The sequence below is a fragment of the Engystomops pustulosus genome, chromosome 7 (genome assembly GCF_040894005.1).
Source record: "Engystomops pustulosus chromosome 7, aEngPut4.maternal, whole genome shotgun sequence".
In the NCBI taxonomy this organism is placed as follows: domain Eukaryota; kingdom Metazoa; phylum Chordata; class Amphibia; order Anura; family Leptodactylidae; genus Engystomops; species Engystomops pustulosus.
Window position 1 is genome coordinate 123,233,373 of NC_092417.1, and position 19,001 is coordinate 123,252,373.

A 19,001-nucleotide genomic window follows, 5' to 3' on the forward strand; every position below is an offset into this window, starting at 1 on the left:
TTATTATTATTTTTTTTACTACAACTTTAAGAGTAATGCAGTAATCCTGATATCCTATTGATGGGGATATTATCCTGTTTAATATGACCCCAGAAATGTGTTTTTGGGTTCCAGGAGTTATAGCTGTTTCAATTTGGTCACTATCAGGACGTTTATAAACGGCCTTTATGCCTGGGGCATGTGCAAAAAAAGATGTAAATAGCTGTATGGCAGTTGTGAAGGGGTTAAAAAGGTTCTATTTATATATTTTATAATAACTGTACCACAAAACAAGCAGGTTGCAATGATCAATAGTACAGATCACAAAATGGTACAAGTGTGCAAGGTGTAAACAGTACAGTAGATGAATGAAAGCCAGTAGACTGTCAATGGTCCCAGTGGGGCACAGATAAGTAAGAAAAGCATATGCACCCAAACATACATCCAATCTCCCCCCCACAACCCACCCACACAAAAGGAGTTAAAATGGCTAGCCAGCCATTTCGGTGATCTCCATCCACCTTGACCAGATTTTTCCAAATATATAGGGACAGTTCCAACTTATGAAGAATTTGGAAAAGGGGGATTTAGCTGATGACTAGATTCGGCCATCTCTGCAGCTTCTCCAAATACTAGCACAAGGGACTGCAGATGTGGTGATTAGCCCAAAGGGGAGCACGGGGGAGAGTATGAGGCTACCTGTCCCTGAACCAGAATAGTGTGCGCACAAGCTTCCAAACCCTGGCTATCATACAAATAGAAACAGGGGCATTACAGGAGGGCTGAAACCTACACAGTATACTTGTGAGACTTATTTAACTCCTTTTAACAGTAGATGATCTAATTTGTTTTGGTGCCGGCAACTGAACTACATGTTACTGTGAAAATATAATAGGCGTTTACAATGAGAGTTTCACAATGCTTTGTTAAAGCCATGATTCGCTATACTCTTAAATAGGGTTTTTTTTTGTTCCTATTCTTCTTACCTTCAGCTATTAAACAAATTATGGTTGGAGATGGAAGACATTGGATGCTCAGTGTGGCAGTCCCCATGTTACACTGCTAATGACCCATCTTATGGTTTTATCATTGGCTCTGAAGGACTTTCTGTACCCATCTACTAGAGATAAAGACCTTCAGAAACTTTGGTTGCTGCTATTCATGACATTTGAGGAAGGTTACATATTTTGGTACTCAGCTGACCTGATCTGGAAAGATTTACAGTATTATCTTTATTTTATTTTATAGAATACATTGTAGCATTTAAAGGATACTTTACTGCAAATGCACGAAGCAATTTTATCAGCAGTGCACTAAGGAGCCGTGGTATTGAGGACTGGCGGATTGTACCAAGGAATAACCCAGCCAGTGACTACCCAAGTGACTTTGAACTGATTGAGATCAAGAGTGATGAGCGTGATGGCGTTTTGACATTGGAAGACCACCCCAACATCAAGCGAGTTACTCCTCAGAAGTGTGTTTTTCGAACTCTCAAATTTGTAGAGGGTGAGATGCTTCATATTGATAGTGGTAAAGTTTGATGTAACCATAATGCAACTAACGCTAACAACATTTTGTGAGATCTACATTTTTGGCAATGTACTAATACTATTAACCAGGGCTTTGTAGTTGGTCCATTTTATCATGACGCCAACTATACAAACCTATACCAACAACCAAAGTACCGCATAAAATGCCACCCCAGAAATAATAAATGCCACGATACAGCAATAAAAACCACCACACTGACCAAACGCTACATGCAGAGCAGAATAATAATGGTATGGTAGACCCCCAGAGCAGACAAAAAAAGTCCTCTTCCTGACTCCTCACTGCACCGCACTACAACTTCTTCTCTCCTCTGTGCTGGTTGTATGCGGTGGCATCGGGGCCCTGAGCAGAACTGTGCCAGGAGCAGTAGAGTACAGCTCACAAGTTCTTGCCACTCCTGGGTTCTCTCCTGCTTGCGCTTTGCTTGGGTCCTGGTCTCAACGCATACACAGGGACACATGGCGATGGGAGAGGACCTGGGAGCAGTTTCGACCTCAGTTGCACTCCCCACTATCTAGCCTCCTTCACCAATGAACATTTCCATCAGTTATGGAAGTGCTCATTGAACTGCGACTCATGGCTTGGCAGGCTGCATGTGCTTTATGTACATGCTCCAGGGTGAAGCTCTTCTACGTTAGATTAGAAGAATGGGGCACTGGGAAGTAAAGGCCGCATTTATCTCGGCGCTGCTAGAGTGACCAGGAAAACAGGACTCTAGAGTTGGTACCATTTTCATCATATTGAGGAAATCTGAGGTTTGGCTTACCCACTCCAAAGCCCTGGCATTAACGTACAACAAAACACCTGTTATTTCTTTCCTGTTCTTGAAATCTGTCTCCTATACCTTTGTCAGTATCTGCCTACTTCATTGTATCCATTGTGTGGTAATGATTGCTGAATCCAGGTAGTCAGGCAGGACTCCATAGCGCATGTCTGGCCACTGCTGCCAAAATGTGAGGTGGTCGTATCCGAGGAAGCTTTCTCGTTTCTAAGGGACAGAATGACTACATTTATGAGAAATTCTCTTCACACAGGAAGATTTTTTTTTTTTTTTTTTTTAACAATTGAAGAAATGTTTACATATGGAATATTAATTTAATAAAATGTGAATGCCCAGATAGGAATACCCCTTTAAGTATATATTCCTGTCTTTTATTAGCATTGATTATTGCTTTTAACTGAAATGAATGTCTGACTCCAACTGGTTTTATTAGTTAATATATTCGGTCTGCACTTTCAAGTATCTTGGTGCGTCTGATCCAGGGATCCAACCCCATGTAAAGTAAAATTAGGACCACGCACTCCAATGGATTTTAACATGCATTTAATATCTTCAAAGTGATAGATTACAGCAGTGATACTTGTGTGACGTTTCGGCCACAAGGGCCTTTCTCACACTGTAAATCGAACATATATACAACATCAATATTGGCATGAAATATACAAGTGGATATAAGGTACATATATACATAATGGTGGAAAAATCCAAGGAACATCAATACAATATCCATGTAGTCAGTTCAACGTGGTAGTAGTCTAAGATTCTCAGAGCCAGGATTCATCAACAAATGTAGTTCACATCATTACATGATACTAGTAAGACAACAGGGTATCAGAGTGAACAAAGCTGTGCAGACATATACCAGTAGTATCTAAAATCAAAGAAAACAGGTTCATGCTCACCAAAAGCATTCTACCAAAGAGTATCTGGGTGCTGGCGCTTAGTACTGTGCTTGCTGCACACAGGTGGATGCGCTAGTGACTATTTAAACAGGAAGTCCCTCCCACAAGGGGTGTGGTCTGATGATGCAAACAATGTGTCAGGTCTAGTCCTATTGCCTCCTATGTAAGGAGATGCGACAGATTAGGCGCACGTGAATATGTGCACGTGAGGACAGCTGTTTAGTAGAGAGTTAAGAATGAGCTCATGTAATCTAGGTATGTAGGGACTGGATCCATGTCAGATAATAGGATGGTGTATTATCACAGTTATCACTCTATGTGTAGAATCTTACCCATCAGTGTATAGGAGGGAATTAGCGTCTCTGTGGAAAGAAATAAAGAGTAATGTTATTATGGAAAAATTAAATGACACACAATACATGAAAAAAAAGGATCATAAGATTACATCTCAAATGAGATGTACCAACACCAACTCACCTACATATAGAAGTCCGCAGGGGCATTTGATTAGATAAATGGCAAAGTTAGTATGGCATGTGAAGTAGTCCTTTATGAGAAATCTTTTTCCAGTGCGAGGGTGAAAAAAGCCCTCGCCCTTCTGGACATTCGAGCATTGCATGCAGTTAAGGCATGGAAAGGCGACTCTACGGGGAGATCTTAGGAATTGTTGTCTCGTCGAGCCAATGTCTGCTTTAATCAGTCTATCCCTAAGGTTTTGTGGACGACGTCTGCACGGAAGTAGGAGGGCTCTAAATTTGTCAATTTGTGGAAAGGCTTTGGTGAGTATGTGCCAATGACCTCTCAAGATGTTAAGTATCTTATTGGATGTGGGGTGAAAGGTGTGTACAAATGGAATACGTTTCATTTTAGGTTGTTTATCCCTGTTATGTAACCTTGATTCCTGTAGGTTCCGGTGTATGACAGTTTAACCCCATGATCTAAAGCGGTCTGCCATTTCATCCAATCTTTTAGTACGTATGTTGGGATCTAACTCTAGTGAACTGTGACTTGGGAATAGAGTTAAGTGTGGCTGGAGGGTGACAGCTAGTGAAGTGCAACAAACTGTTGCGATCCGTGGTTTTGCGGAAAATGTCAGTTTGAAGAGAACCCTCCTGGTTCTTAGAGACCATGGTGTCTAGGAAACTGATCTCAGTATGGCTGTATTGAAGAGTGAATTTAAGTTCAGGAAATATGGAATTGATATGTTGATGAAATGAGAGTAGGGACTCCAACGTTCCCCCCCATATGCAGCAGATGTCCTGTCGGTTGACAAACTATGAATTACATTGTGTAATTCTAGCAGAACACGTCAAGGTGGAAAGAATCCCAAGAGGCCTTCGGGTCCCAATTAGACCAACGATTTTCAGTGACGAACAGGACTATTGTGCCCAATTTGAGCAGATCCTCAACAAGTGTAGTTTTGATTTGATGACACTTACTGAGACACCCACAGAGACACATCGCTACACTGAAGGAACAAATCGGTGTAATCGAGCAACAGTTACAGGATTCCTTAGGCGTTCTTTTAGTTGTGTGAACTCTTCTGAGGCTGTCTAAGCTTCTTCTCGAACATCGTACCACAGCGGAGAACACTAAAAGAAAGAAATTCCTAAGGGACTACAAAACGAAACTGGTCTACAGATGGAAGGAAGGATACTTCCGATTAGGACACCCACGCAGCGTATCCTCGTCCAGAGATTCCCCTTACACAGATTCTGGCCCGGAAAACCACTACTCTCAACAATCTTTTTTAGGAACGCAGGGACGACCAAGATCACGCAGACGAGGAGGGGCCGAGGGCACAAGAACCTACAGAGATCTGATGACAACCCGCTCCCAGGTAGGACATTTTCCGATGACCCTACACACTCTTTAGTAGTGAACATCTCCTCTTACTCCCTGAACCCAGCGGAATATTCCATCTTACACAAAGGCATTTCTTTCTGCCCCACTTACCAGTTGAATACTTTTCAGCTGGAAATGGACCTACAGAGGTTCTATAGAACCCTGAGGCTACGGGCCCATTTCCAGGACTCCACAGAGACTCCTGCCATTACGAGCGGATCCCCATCTACGTGCATCAGCACTAGAGATCTCGGATTACGGACTAAGAGCTCATATATCCCTCCAAGGTCCTATGCTCCAGTGGAAACCTATATACAACTGGTTACTAGAGACCTCGACAAATTCAGACACGACTTTCAGCTAGGACATTACAAAACCCATTCCAACATGAGTGCATTAGACCACCAAGCCCTTAGAACTCTTACTGACAAAAATTTAGTAAACCAGCCGACAAGGGGGGAGCGTTAGTCATTATGGACAGACACGACTATATAAATGAAGCCCTAAGACAGCTGAACGGTTGTACACTAGGATCCCAGGGGACCCAGTCTTTAGGATCAGAGACAAAATACAATCTATCCTGAGACACTACTTACAATTAGGAACAATTGATGACCACACTGCCAGATTTCTTTCTAACCCCCATCCAGTTACCCCGGTGTTCTATACACTTCCTAAGATACATAAGACCCTCAACAACCCACCGGGCAGGCCCATTGTGGCCTCTACAGATTCTATTCTGTCCCCACTATCAATTATGTTAGAGAAAGTTATTACCCCACTTATCAAAGAAACACACTAATTCTTACTGGACACTTCTGCATTTCTGGAGCTCACCGGCTCCCTGAGGAACATACCACAAGACTGCCTCCTGGTGAGCTGGGACGTAGCAAGCCTATATACCTCTATACAGCACGACAAGGGTATGCAGGCGGTAGCAGACCTACTCGACAAATATAACTTTGAACCCACACAAAAAGCCTTCTATCTGGACATACTACATCTAGTCTTGGGAGAAAACTACTTTATTTTTCAAGATCAGTTTTTCGTGCAATGCCAGGGACGGCTATGGGCTCCAATACGGGCCCCCCCCATATGCAAATTGCTACATGGATGCATTTGAAACCCGGTATATATACACCAATCCACTGTTCATACAACACTCCATTGTTTGGAAACGTTACATTGATGGGGGGGAGAACGTTGGAGTCCCTACTCATTTCATCAACATATCAATTCCATATTTCCTGAACTTAAATTCACTCTTCAATACAGCCATACTGAGATCAGTTTCCTAGACACTATGGTCTCTAAGAACCAGGAGGGTTCTCTTCAAACTGACATTTTCCGCAAAACCACGGATCGCAACAGTTTGTTGCACTTCACTAGCTGTCACCCTCCAGCCACACTTAACTCTATTCCCAAGTCACAGTTCACTAGAGTTAGATCCCAACATACGTACTAAAAGATTGGATGAAATGGCAGACCGCTTTAGATCATGGGGTTAAACTGTCATACACCGGAACCTACAGGAATCAAGGTTACATAACAGGGATAAACAACCTAAAATGAAACGTATTCCATTTGTACACACCTTTCACCCCACATCCAATAAGATACTTAACATCCTGAGAGGTCATTGGCACATACTCACCAAAGCCTTTCCACAAATTGACAAATTTAGGGCCCTCCTACTTCCATGCAGACGTCGTCCCCAAAACCTTAGGGATAGACTGATTAAAGCAGACATTGGCTCGACGAGACAACAATTCCTAAGATCTCCCCGTAGAGTCGCCTTTCCATGCCTTAACTGCATGCAATGCTCGAATGTCCAGAAGGGCGAGGGCTTTTTTCACCCTCGCACTGGAAAAAGATTTCTCATAAAGGACTACTTCACATGCCATACTAACTTTGCCATTTATCTAATCAAATGCCCCTGCGGACTTCTATATGTAGGTGAGTTGGTGTTGGTACATCTCATTTGAGATGTAATCTTATGATCCTTTTTTTCATGTATTGTGTGTCATTTAATTTTTCCATAATAACATTACTCTTTATTTCTTTCCACAGAGACGCTAATTCCCTCCTATACACTGATGGGTAAGATTCTACACATAGAGTGATAACTGTGATAATACACCATCCTATTATCTGACATGGATCCAGTCCCTACATACCTAGATTACATGAGCTCATTCTTATCTCTCTACTAAACAGCTGTCCTCACGTGCACATATTCACGTGCGCCTAATCTGTCGCATCTCCTTACATAGGAGGCAATAGGACTAGACCTGACACATTGTTTGCATCATCAGACCACACCCCTTGTGGGAGGGACTTCCTGTTTAAATAGTCACTAGCGCATCCACCTGTGTGCAGCAAGCACAATACTAAGCGCCAGCACCCAGATACTCTTTGGTAGAATGCTTTTGGTGAGCATGAACCTGTTTTCTTTGATTTTAGATACTACTGGTATATGTCTGCACAGCTTTGTTCACTCTGATACCCTGTTGTCTTACTAGTATCATGTAATGATGTGAACTACATTTGTTGATGAATCCTGGCTCTGAGAATCTTAGACTACTACCACGTTGAACTGACTACATGGATATTGTATTGATGTTCCTTGGATTTTTCCACCATTATGTATATATGTACCTTATATCCACTTGTATATTTCATGCCAATATTGATGTTGTATATATGTTCGATTTACAGTGTGAGAAAGGCCCTTGTGGCCGAAACGTCACACAAGTATCACTGCTGTAATCTATCACTTTGAAGATATTAAATGCATGTTAAAATCCATTGGAGTGCGTTTCATTGTTTGGAAAAGAAATATCACATTGTGAATGTTTTTTTGTTATCGTCAAGTATAGAGCAGTTCTGTGTGTACCCTGCAAACAGGGCACTGCATGGCAAAAATCTTATGAATATCATGCTGAGTGAGGCATCCGATTCTACATAATGAAGTCATTTACGTGAAGTTGGACTTGCTCTGTTATGAAGCTACTCGGGGAGATATATATTTTCTCTCCACAAGATATGCAAGTTAATGATGCTATCTGCTTATTTGGTAGGCAGCTGTCTATTGTAATCGGTCTTTAGATGTCTGCGTCAACACTACATTTTTATATAGCTGAAAATCAGGAGTGCTATAGAAGACGTCATAAAAGAGGACACAACATAAAAGGTCTAACAATGACAATCAGAGCAGATAGTTGGCTCCACTTGAGAAAAAGTACATACAACAATCTAGTTAGGGGTGAAGGAAGGGAAATGCCTTTTACTTGGAGTGACACTTGCAGTTAATCTGTCTCCTTCATTAATAGATGAACCTTCAGCCTTCTGCAATAAGACGAAGTGGAGTCAGAAATGGCAGTCATCACGTCCACTCAAAAGAACCAGCCTTTCCCTTAGCTCTGGATTTTGGCATGCTACTGGGAGACACTCTAGCCGACGGCTTCTGAGAGCCATCCCACGACAAGTTGCTCAGACTCTTCAAGCCGATGTATTGTGGCAACTGGGATACACAGGTGAGTAACATACTGGTGCCAGTGCGCTGTGGTTAATTAAATCTTTAGATTTTGCCAATTTATGTTATGATTTATAAATCACCTGGCCAAGGAGAAAAGGTTTCTTCTAATGGTCCATATAGCTATATTTTTATTTGACAATATGATGTATGCTGGTCAATCTAAAATGTAATTTGGGTGGAAGTCCTTTCAGTTGAGCAGTGCAGAAGTAGTGTTTCATCATTGAAATGGTGACTGTGAAATGAGTGTGGTTTTTTTTTTTTTTTTTTTTTTTTGATGAGTATACACATTTCATGTATGTCTTGCAAAGCTGCTAAAAGTTTCATGGTGAGAATGTGGGAATAAAACTAGGTAAATTGCATTTAACTGCATAACTTCTTTGCACTGTGTAAAAGTGCCAGAGGCGCTCAGGCTAACGTTGGCCAAGCGCCTCTGGGCTTCCCTGGCTTTTAATTTATGTATGCCCCAGCTGCAAGCCTTCCACTGGTCCCGGCCGGGGAACTAGGAGAGAGCACTCCGCCGCTGCCGTCCCTGGACGTATCGTGATTCCTTGGTTGGTAGCAGGAGGAGGCTTGCAAAAGTTTAAGCTAGGGAAGCAGCAAGGCACTTGGGCACCGCTAGCCTGAGCACCTCCAGCACTTTTAGAGTTGGTTAATATTTTGTTTAATAAAGATTCAAGAAAACGTCTTTAAAAAAAAAAAAATTAAAATCTGATCTATATTTAAGTAAAGCTAAAAAAAAAATAAATTGTAAATTAAAGAAAAAAATTGTTCTGTTCCCAAACACCAGAAAATAAGGTAAAAATTCGACAGCATCAGCCGCAGGCTTGTCTGGGGCAACCGTCAACCATAATCCGCTATGTAGGTTGAAATTTCTGAGACCATAAGGCTGCATTCGCACAAACATATGCCCGCCAGCAGAGATCATGATAACGCGTCTATGATGCATGCAGAGGCTGATTTACTTTCCAAAAAAAAAAAAACTCCAAGCGTACCCAAAAAAGATATTACCAAGGTGATTTTCTTGTAAAAGCGCTGGCTATCAGCAGTAGTGACTCCTTGCTAGTTTGTAAGGAGCAGATCGGACAGTGTAGAGCACAGAGCAGTCACGTGCACACCGACCCACTACACTGCAGAGACAGCCGGCAGAAGGGAAGCTGAAGCCACGCCCCCTGACCTTTACTGGGTTCTCTGCTCCTCCTCCCCTCCTGACCCGTCTCTCTAGTACTAATGTATACAGCTGCACATGTGCACTAGCAGACTTGGCAGAGTCTGAGAGAAAGAGAGTGGAGTTTGATTCCAGAGGTGTTTGTTGTCTTCTGCTGTGGTGTTCCTGTGCCTGCTTTGGTGGTCCTGTGCCTGCTGTGGTGGTTTCACAGGTTTATGTGACTGACCTATTACCAGGGAATTCAATTGATAGTGGTTACCTGAGCCTGACATAAGATGTATTCAATAAAGTACAAAATAGCTATGATTGAGGTTCTATGCATGGGTGTACTGCATGGGACACAGGAGGTGACAGTGCTTGTACAATGGTCACAAGAGCTAACAATCTATGAGGACAACCCGGGAGGTGACTGTTCTTGTCCAATGGTCAGAAGAGCTTACAATCTATGAGAAGGAGGAGGGGACACAGAGCTTGTACAAAGATCCAGGCATTTCAAGTAAGGTATATAATAAATAAATACATAAAGGCTGTATTCACATTGTATTGAAACTCATTCTCTTTACCAAAATCCTCCCCGAACCAAAACACTTGAGCTTAGTAAGTAGCAACTTCTTGCTAGTTATTGAACGCAAGTGCATTGATCAGAAGGCATATGTTTTTGGGAAGGACTATCTCCCGATACTTTACTAAAAAATAAAAAGTGTAAAAAAAAAAAAAACGTTGTGCCCTCAACCCCTCAAAAATAAATTAAATAAATTTAGAGGCGGCAGCCTCATCCTGCTTAGTGTGGGGAGGTAGGGGGTTTGGGGCTGGCTATTAACAATGTATACGACTAGGAGTTATATATTTGTATTACTGAAAATTCCATACTTTTCCTCGGATAAAAATACTCCTCAAAAATGGTGAGAGGAGTATTATTACCCTTCTGGAAAAAATGTCAGTGCAACCTCTGCCCGCCAGTCCGTAGTTGGCAGGCATGCGTTTGGAGCCATGGAGAGGAGTGGGTGACCCCCTCCCTTCTCTATTGAAATGCATTGTGTATGGGCCCTAACACGGGTAAAGATGGGGAAACGTCGAACAAGCTTGTCGTCATGTATGACGAGCTTGTTGTCGTCGTTTTCACAACAGCTGAGAAGAGGATTTGCCCAATTACATGGAATAACTCTGCAACAGTTAAACATATCTAAGTCTTTTAGTGATTAAAATTCATATGATTTATTCTTTCTTTTTAAAACTAGCAAAATGGCAATTTTTGGTTAAAAATGCAATTTTTTCCTATAATTTAATCACAATATGTTACATGGAGTAAACTGTGAAAATGGTCTTCAAATTGTATTTCAATTTATAGAATCCCTTCAGAAGTCACATCAGTGTGGAAACCTTATATTCCCAACCTAGTTACTTTTGTGAGTTTTTTGAGTAAGGAAATGGAACCCAATTTTTACAGTCCGCATAATATTCATCTAATAATGAGAATTTTAATTTGGAAGTGGCCAATAAATGTGAAGTAGGGGCCCGTCATAAATATGTGGACATTTCTGAGCATAAAAAGACACTCAATAAAAATAAATTAATATTCTAGTGAGGTATGGTATTTGCGGAAACACTCATGAATGCATAGCCCTGGTTGGTGATGGCATGTCACGCACTGATAACCAGTGTCCTTCCTAATCCCATTTTTATAACAGACACAGAATTTTTTTTTTTTTTTTTTTGAGGACGGGCCTTTTTTGCAGTTGGTGGCATTTGGGATGGGAAGTGCTGTCCTGCAACTATCCTGCTGGCATCACTTGATCTTGTAGCCCTTGCTTTGCTACCCTGGTCTCCAAAAATTAATCCAGGTTTTTTTTTTTTTTTTAATATTAGAAAAGGGCTCTAAATAGGGGCACACTTGTATAAAAATGATCAACAAACAAGTGATACCCCTCGTCCAACAGTGGGTGAATTAGGTCTCAAACTATTCGGCGCTAACATTAAGGTTGGGGGGACATTCAGGAGGGTTTTTATTTATTTATTTTTTAATCTTTTCCTTCATATACCGTATATACTCGTGTATAAGCCGAGTTTTTTTCGTGCCGGGCGTCTTTTAACGCTGGGCAGGACTGTATACTACTGGGGGCAGACTGGGCAGGGCTGTATACTACTGGGGGCAGGCTGGCTACATACTGGGGGGGTCTGTGACCAATGCATTTCCCTACCTCGGCTTGTACTCGAGTCAATGGGTTTTCCCAGTTTTTTTATGGTAAAATTAGGGGTCTCGGCTTATACTCGAGTATATACGGTACTTGAAAATGGTGGGTAAGGCCACTGTTGCTTTCGGAGACTTTATAAACTTTCATGCCATATTTTGCTTTCTTGCTTGGGAGATATTGTCTGAATTTTAATTTCCCCTTGAACAAAAACAGGGATTCGTCAATTGCCAAAAATTTTTTCAGGCATATATACCTCTGCAAATTTTAAATTTTAAAATGCTTCATGAGAGGCCTAATTTTAAATAGCCAATCATAGCTGGGCTACTTGCTGGGGGACATAATGAGTTGTCGCTGTAATGAAGCGCATTTTGGCCTCGAAGCGCTTGCGTGGCATCATGTCCCGATACATAGGGATGTCTTACAATACATCGGTTGACCAGTATGATCTGATTGTTGGCTTTTTTTACAAGGCCCATATTCAAAAGAAGGCCCCAGAATATCAGCATTTCTGCCTGGTTAACTGGCTTCCACATGTTATCACGAACATAAAGTGATTCAGGGTGTGTAGCCAAAAATTGAGTGGCGTACACATTTGGTTGTTGGACTACTAGATTTATTAAGTCTTCTGCCTCCCAAAGATGCTCTATTGGATTGAGATCTGGTGACTGTGGAGACCATTTGAGTACAGTGAACTCATTGTCATGTTCAAGAAACCAGTCTGAGATGATTCCAGCTTTATGACATGGCGCATTATCCTGCTGAAAGTAGCCATCAGATGTTGGGTACATTGTGGTCATAAAGGGATGGACATGGTCAGCAACAATACTCAGGTAGGCCGCGGCATTGCAACGATGCTCAATTAGTACCAAGGGGCCAAAAGAGTGCCAAGAAAATATTCCCCACACCATGACACCACCACCACCAGCCTGAACCGTTGATACAAGGCAGGATGGATCCATGCTTTCATGTTGTTGACGCCAAATTCTGACCCTACCATCCGAATGTCGCAGCAGAAATCGAGACTCATCAGACCAGGCAACGTTTTTCCAATCTTCTACTGTCCAATTTTGATGAGCTTGTGCAAATTGTAGCCTCAGTTTCCTGTTCTTAGCTGAAAGGAGTGGCACCCGGTGTGGTCTTCTGCTGCTGTAGCCCATCTGCCTCAAAGTTCGACATACTGTGCGTTCAGAGATGCTCTTCTGCCTACCTTGGTTGTAACGGGTGGCGATTTGATTCACTGTTGCCTTTCTATCAGCTCGAACCAGTCTGCCCATTCTCCTCTGGCATCAACAAGGCATTTCCGCCCAAAGAACTGCCGCTCACTGGATGTTTTTTCTTTTTCGGACCATTCTCTGTAAACCCTAGAGATGGTTGTGCGTGAAAATCCCAGTAGATCAGCAGTTTCTGAAATACTCAGACCAGCCCTTCTGGCACCAACAACCATGCCACGTTCAAAGGCACTCAAATCACCTTTCTTCCCCATACTGATGCTCGGTTTGAACTGCAGGAGATTGTCTTGACCATGTCTACATGCCTAAATGCACTGAGTTGCCGCCATGTGATTGGCTGATTAGAAATTAGGGGTTTAACGAGCAGTTAGACAGGTGTACCTAATAAAGTGGCCGGTGAGTGTATGTGTTCCCTGCTTTTCTTTTATAGAGATCACAGATAGCAGGGATCTAATGGTAACAGCCCATTGGATCACTGTCATCAGTGATCTGTATACAGAGACATGCGGAGAGGGTGCATACAGCACCTTCCCTGCAGCCTCACTGTATACAGGGGCTGCTGTGACAGGAGACTGATAATAATCTGCCCCCTGTCACCGTACACAATCGGGCTGTCACATAGACAGCACGATCCTGTTTCTGTCTGTGTGCACGATCGCACACAGATCGGGAGCACAGCCCCAGCAACAGATATCCCGGCCCACCCCTCGCTCGGCTCCTCCATCTCCTCACCTATCTCTAGGCGCCCCGCGGGAGAGGCTCAGACGGTGAGCAGGAAGTCCCTCCTCCAGTCACTCAGCGCTGCGATCCTGCAGCTGGCACCGTCACTGCTTGGAAGCAGCAGCTCATAGGAAAATCACCAAGCGTATTAATACGCTTGGTGATTTTTTTGGGGGGAGTAAATCAGCCTCTAAACGCGTCTGACGCGTGTAGAGGAGTTATCGCGACCTCTGGTGGTCAGGATTTCCAGGTGCTATTTTTTATTTTGATACTTTGAAGCTGGTGACTACTTTCAGACATGAGAGGATCCCTGCCTGAGTTACGTTCCCAGAGGCATGTAGACTAATTTAGTCGAAAATCATTAATTATGTCTATGGCCTTTGGATTAAGTTGAGGAGGACTCCTAAAGAAAATAGGACCATGGTATTGGCAAATAAACCCACTTGGTCCTCATGCGATCCTATGGGAATGCTGGCAAGAGGGCCCCCCTGCCGGTTCCCTTGTGTAAAGGGAAATTACGGTGATCGTTCCCCATTAAATGGCATTCTACTCCTGGGGATTTATATTGGATGGATGCCTTTTTTCAGAGGGTCAAAGTTAACTCTTCAAGCGTTCCATTAGGAATGGTCATTCTATAGAATTGTAGGCCAGTGCTCATCGGTCCCGGACAGATTGCCCTATCTGCGTCACTACCTGTCCCCCTCCTTTTAAAACGATGGATATTACTTATTAACAGTGTCATTCCTCACTATTATTTGTTGTATGTTACCAGGAAGTGCCCCCAGAAATGTGAGTGCATCTGGTCCAGATGGGGTGTGTGAGAGAATCCTCATTCTGCCTTATAAAAATAAACTAAGACCAGAGGGATTTGTGTGTGTGTGTGTGTGTGTGTGTACAATATTCTATATACCACATGTTTCCTATGGAAAGTGTGTTATCCTAACTTTCGCTTTGTGACATTTACTACTACTGTAACATGATGAATGAGTAGATGGAATATACCGTAGCTAACCTGAATATTGTAAGGTATACGGGCATGAATGAATACAAAGCTCCCTTCCTCTGGTACATCTGCAGGAACAATGAATACATGGATTGGATGTGCCAGATGTGCCCGGAGCCAAGAATACAGCTCTGGAGGAACATTCCTCAGCCAGTAGGCTAGAACTTTGTGGATACCCCTGCCACATAAATTGTATAGTAGTGAAGGGGTATGAGTTCCAAAAGCCTGCTTTTAACAAAAATAAACTATAACAGATCATACCCTATAAAGGTACAGCACATTTAGGTAAGCAGGAGCCTCAGAATAGTAAAGAACAAGCTAAATTACTAAATGGAGGTGAACTTAGATCTTGTGTTATTCTGCTATATACAACCTAACATATAAGCAAACCTGTCAACTTGACAAAGTGGCACACGTGCCAGACGAGCGCTGGGGGATCTGTGCTGTGTATGTAGCCACTGTTTAGCTTTACCTGGAGAGTAGAAATACTCTGCTCTTTTTCCATCCACTATGCAGATTCATGGGAATCTGTAGCTAGAGAGAGGAGGGTGGGTGGATGTTGTTGGGAGGGGTTACTGGCACATGCATGCTCCTGATCAGCAGCTGCTGGGTGCAGGAGAATTGTGTGTGTGTGTGTGTGTGTGGTACACATATTTTGTATTTTTTGTTTTTTTGGGATGTACCGTATTTTCCGGACTATAAGGCGCACTTAAAAGCATTGGATTTCCATGGAAATCCAAAGTGCGCCTTATAGTCCGGTGCGCCCTATGTATGGCGCTGGGCAGCGGACCATACTTACATAGGTCCCCGCTACCGGAGACAGCAGATCTCCAGCGGGAACTGCAGACCACGCGGCACGAACAACTTCTGCCGCGTGGTCTGCAGTTCCTGCTGGAGATCTGCTGTCTCCGGTAGCGGGGACCTATGTAAGTATGGTCCACTGCCCTCCTCCACCTCTCGCTCACCTTCCCCGCGTTCCCCGTCGCGTCTCGGCGTCGGGTCTCCGCCACGCCCCCGGACCTCCGCCGCGCCCCCGGACCCCGCGCCTTATTACATATATAAGGCGCATCGGACTAATGCGCCTTATAGTCCGGTGCGCCCTATAGGGCAAAAAATACGGTAGTGGATTACTGTATGATGCAGAGCTCCAGTGCTCACTTGCTGCTTGAAGTTTAGTTCTGATACAGAGCAACACTGATTTTGTATCCTGATTGGCTGGGTTTGTTAATGTGGCTGCCATCACTGCTGATGGCTGATGTTACAGCCATGAAATCCTGACCACTTCAGGAAAAGCTTAGAGGCTATGACTGACAGACTCCTAGATCTATGAGCCATATATCTGTCTAGAAAGAAACCAGAAGCATGATGCAGGTATTGTTGGAATTGTTGTAAAAGGCACTTTTACAACAGTGTGCTAAAACAATTTTTTTTGGTCAAGTAACTTTTACAGTTTCCGCAATGGCTTTGTGGGTCCCATCTTGCAGACCCTATTATCTCAGCATGATAATGTGAGTGTAATTGGAGGTGAGCAATTCCGCTGGTCCACTTTCTTATAAAGTGGAGGAAGTAGGATAAGGACCATCCCCCTTGGGCCAGATCAGAGAGGGGCACCCAACAACTGCCCCAGTGCAGCTTCTGTCAGGGAGGATTTTGGTTGCTAGCCACGCCCCCAGAACGAACTTGTTTTAAATGTATCAAAAACAAAGGAAATGGTAATTGGACTAGCGACTAAGTAGATTGATGCTGTCCTGATAATTGATAGAACAGAGGTACAGCAGGTAGATACATTTTAAGTACCTCAGTACTTGTGTTGACGATAAATTAGACTGGAAGATGAACCCCCTGGTCACTAGGGTGGAAATCATTGGTCACAGCCTGCCTCCCACCAGTAAATGGCTAGCCGGCCCCCTGCCCAACACATACAAAGGCGAGTACATAGTTCATTATTTCTTCCCTTCCCCCTTGCAGGTCCACTACTTGTGCTGGTGGAGCACAGCAATGACCTCGGCTGCTTGCCAATTCGTGTCTGTGCACTGCTAGCAGGAATAAAAAGGCGAACCTGTGGGGGGAGGGGGGATGGGGCGTCGTCGTCGGAAAGGTGAGTAGAGTTTATTTATTCTGATATACTCAGTAAATATAAAATATATATATAGTGCAACACATGTTCTACAATACTCTGGTGGTGAGTTGTATATGTGTTATTCATTATTATATTTGTTTACCATGGCTTCTTTCATTCTATAATAAACTTTCAAAATTATGCTAATGAGTCAGAGGCTCTTTGAGTGAAAAGACGGCACTGATGGACTCTGGAAACGCTCCAAAGATGCAATGAGCAGCACATGCCTCTCCTTGCCTGTCAAGACCTCACTAAGGGGCTCTGGAAACTCCCACAGCACCTCAGCTCATTAGCATATTTAAGGTGGATTTTAGAAGGAAAGAGGACATGGATAGCAAATAGAAGATTACCACAGTCATTGGACCCGGATATATAAGTGAACCTGCTTTATCATGATTTCTTTTGATTGTAGTTTCCCTTTAAAGCTGTGCTATTTTAAATGGCTTTTTTTTTTTTTCTTCTCGAAACTCAATGAACAGGTAGTAATGTAAGAGTTGCCGTCTTCGACACTGGATTGAGTGAGAAACACCCACACTTTAAGAATGTTAAAGAACGAACCAACTGGACCAATGAGAAAACCTTGGACGATGGTGAGTAGAGTACTGTCCTCAGGAAGCTCGAAGTTCCTGGCCCAAAATAATATATGTATGTGTGTATAATATATATATAACAGATCTATGCTGAGAGCAGCAGTACTGTAGTACAGAGCCATAGTATAGTCACAGTAATTGTCATTGGAGGCTTGGTTCACCATTGTAGTAAACCAGGATGGCTGCTGCATTGGATAGAGCTGACATTCTTGCTCAGTTTTATTTTCCGTATATACTCGAGGATAAGCCAAGTTGTCAGCACAGAATATGTGCTGAAAAAACCTAACGCTGTACTCGACTTTCCGACAGTCCCCGGAGGTCCTCTTCTTGCTCGGTCTTCGTTTTTCATGATGCCTGCACCCACATTATGAAGTCAACCGCTTGCTGACACAAGCGCTGGCACCACACAAACAATGACATTGGCAAGTGGCTGATGTCAGTGTGTTGCCGGTCACGTGGGAGGACCTGAAGACAGAGCACCTGCGGGGGCATCGGTAGTGTGAATAGTGTTACTTTGTATTATATATATATATACTTAGCATGCTCTGGCGTGGGCCGACAAACTATATACTGGAGGAGCGCTGGCTGGCTATATACTGGCTGGAGGCTGTGACCAATGCATTTCCAACCCTAGGCTTTTACTCGAGTCAATACGTTTTCCCAGTATTTTGTGGTATAATTGGGGCCCTCCTCTCATGCTTGGGTCGGCTTATACCTGAGTATGTACGTGTTGCTACAGGTTTGCCATGTACAACACTACTGTATTGTATGAGCAATTGTAACTTGCTTTAAACCTGAAGTATTTATATATTTATTTTGTATTTGCCAACATTGCGAGCAGGGCCCTCGCTCATATTTTCCCATGGGACTGTTTGTCATTATAATAAAGATTATTATTATTATTATTATTATTATTATTATTATTGTCATTATTTTTTATGTGACAACTAGCCCTTGAACAGAAACTTTCTGCTTTTTAAGGACTTGGACATGGGACATTTGTGGCAGGTGTTATTGCCAGCATGCGAGAATGCCAGGGATTTGCTCCAGACTCAGAGTTACACATTTACAGAGTCTTCACCAATAATCAGGTATAATTTGTCTAAACTACAGAGCTGTTAAAACCACTTGGCTTAAAAAGCGATGATGATGATTTCTGCATTGGATCAGAGCCTTTCCTGGACACGCATGTCATTACTTTACTTTTACAATGTTCTACCAGGGTCATTCGTAACCTGAATTTCCAGGGTAATTTTTTGCAGTTCTGTAATGCTCTTAATATTTAAGATGTTTTAAGAATATAATTTAAAAATTTTTGTTTTTATGACCTGTGAGACTTTAATTTGATAGGATAGTTTTATTAATTTCATGTTTATCGAGTTGGCAG

At 42.8% G+C, this 19,001-nt stretch overlaps 1 protein-coding gene across 4 annotated transcripts in view; it reads left to right on the forward strand.

Moving 5' to 3' along the window:
* MBTPS1 (membrane bound transcription factor peptidase, site 1) overlaps positions 1-19,001 on the forward strand; it is a 99,386-nt gene that overhangs the window by 21,871 nt on the left and 58,514 nt on the right. For 2 of the 4 annotated variants that reach the window (XM_072117728.1, XM_072117729.1), the window contains exons 3-7: positions 1,228-1,485; positions 7,129-7,158; positions 8,391-8,594; positions 17,504-17,614; positions 18,596-18,705. In XM_072117728.1, the coding sequence (XP_071973829.1) occupies positions 1,228-1,485; positions 7,129-7,158; positions 8,391-8,594; positions 17,504-17,614; positions 18,596-18,705 (713 nt within the window). Of the gene's footprint in view, positions 1-1,227; positions 1,486-4,839; positions 5,054-7,128; positions 7,159-8,390; positions 8,595-17,503; positions 17,615-18,595; positions 18,706-19,001 lie in introns of those variants that run through there. The other 2 variants (XM_072117731.1, XM_072117730.1) reach the window with 2 other exon arrangements.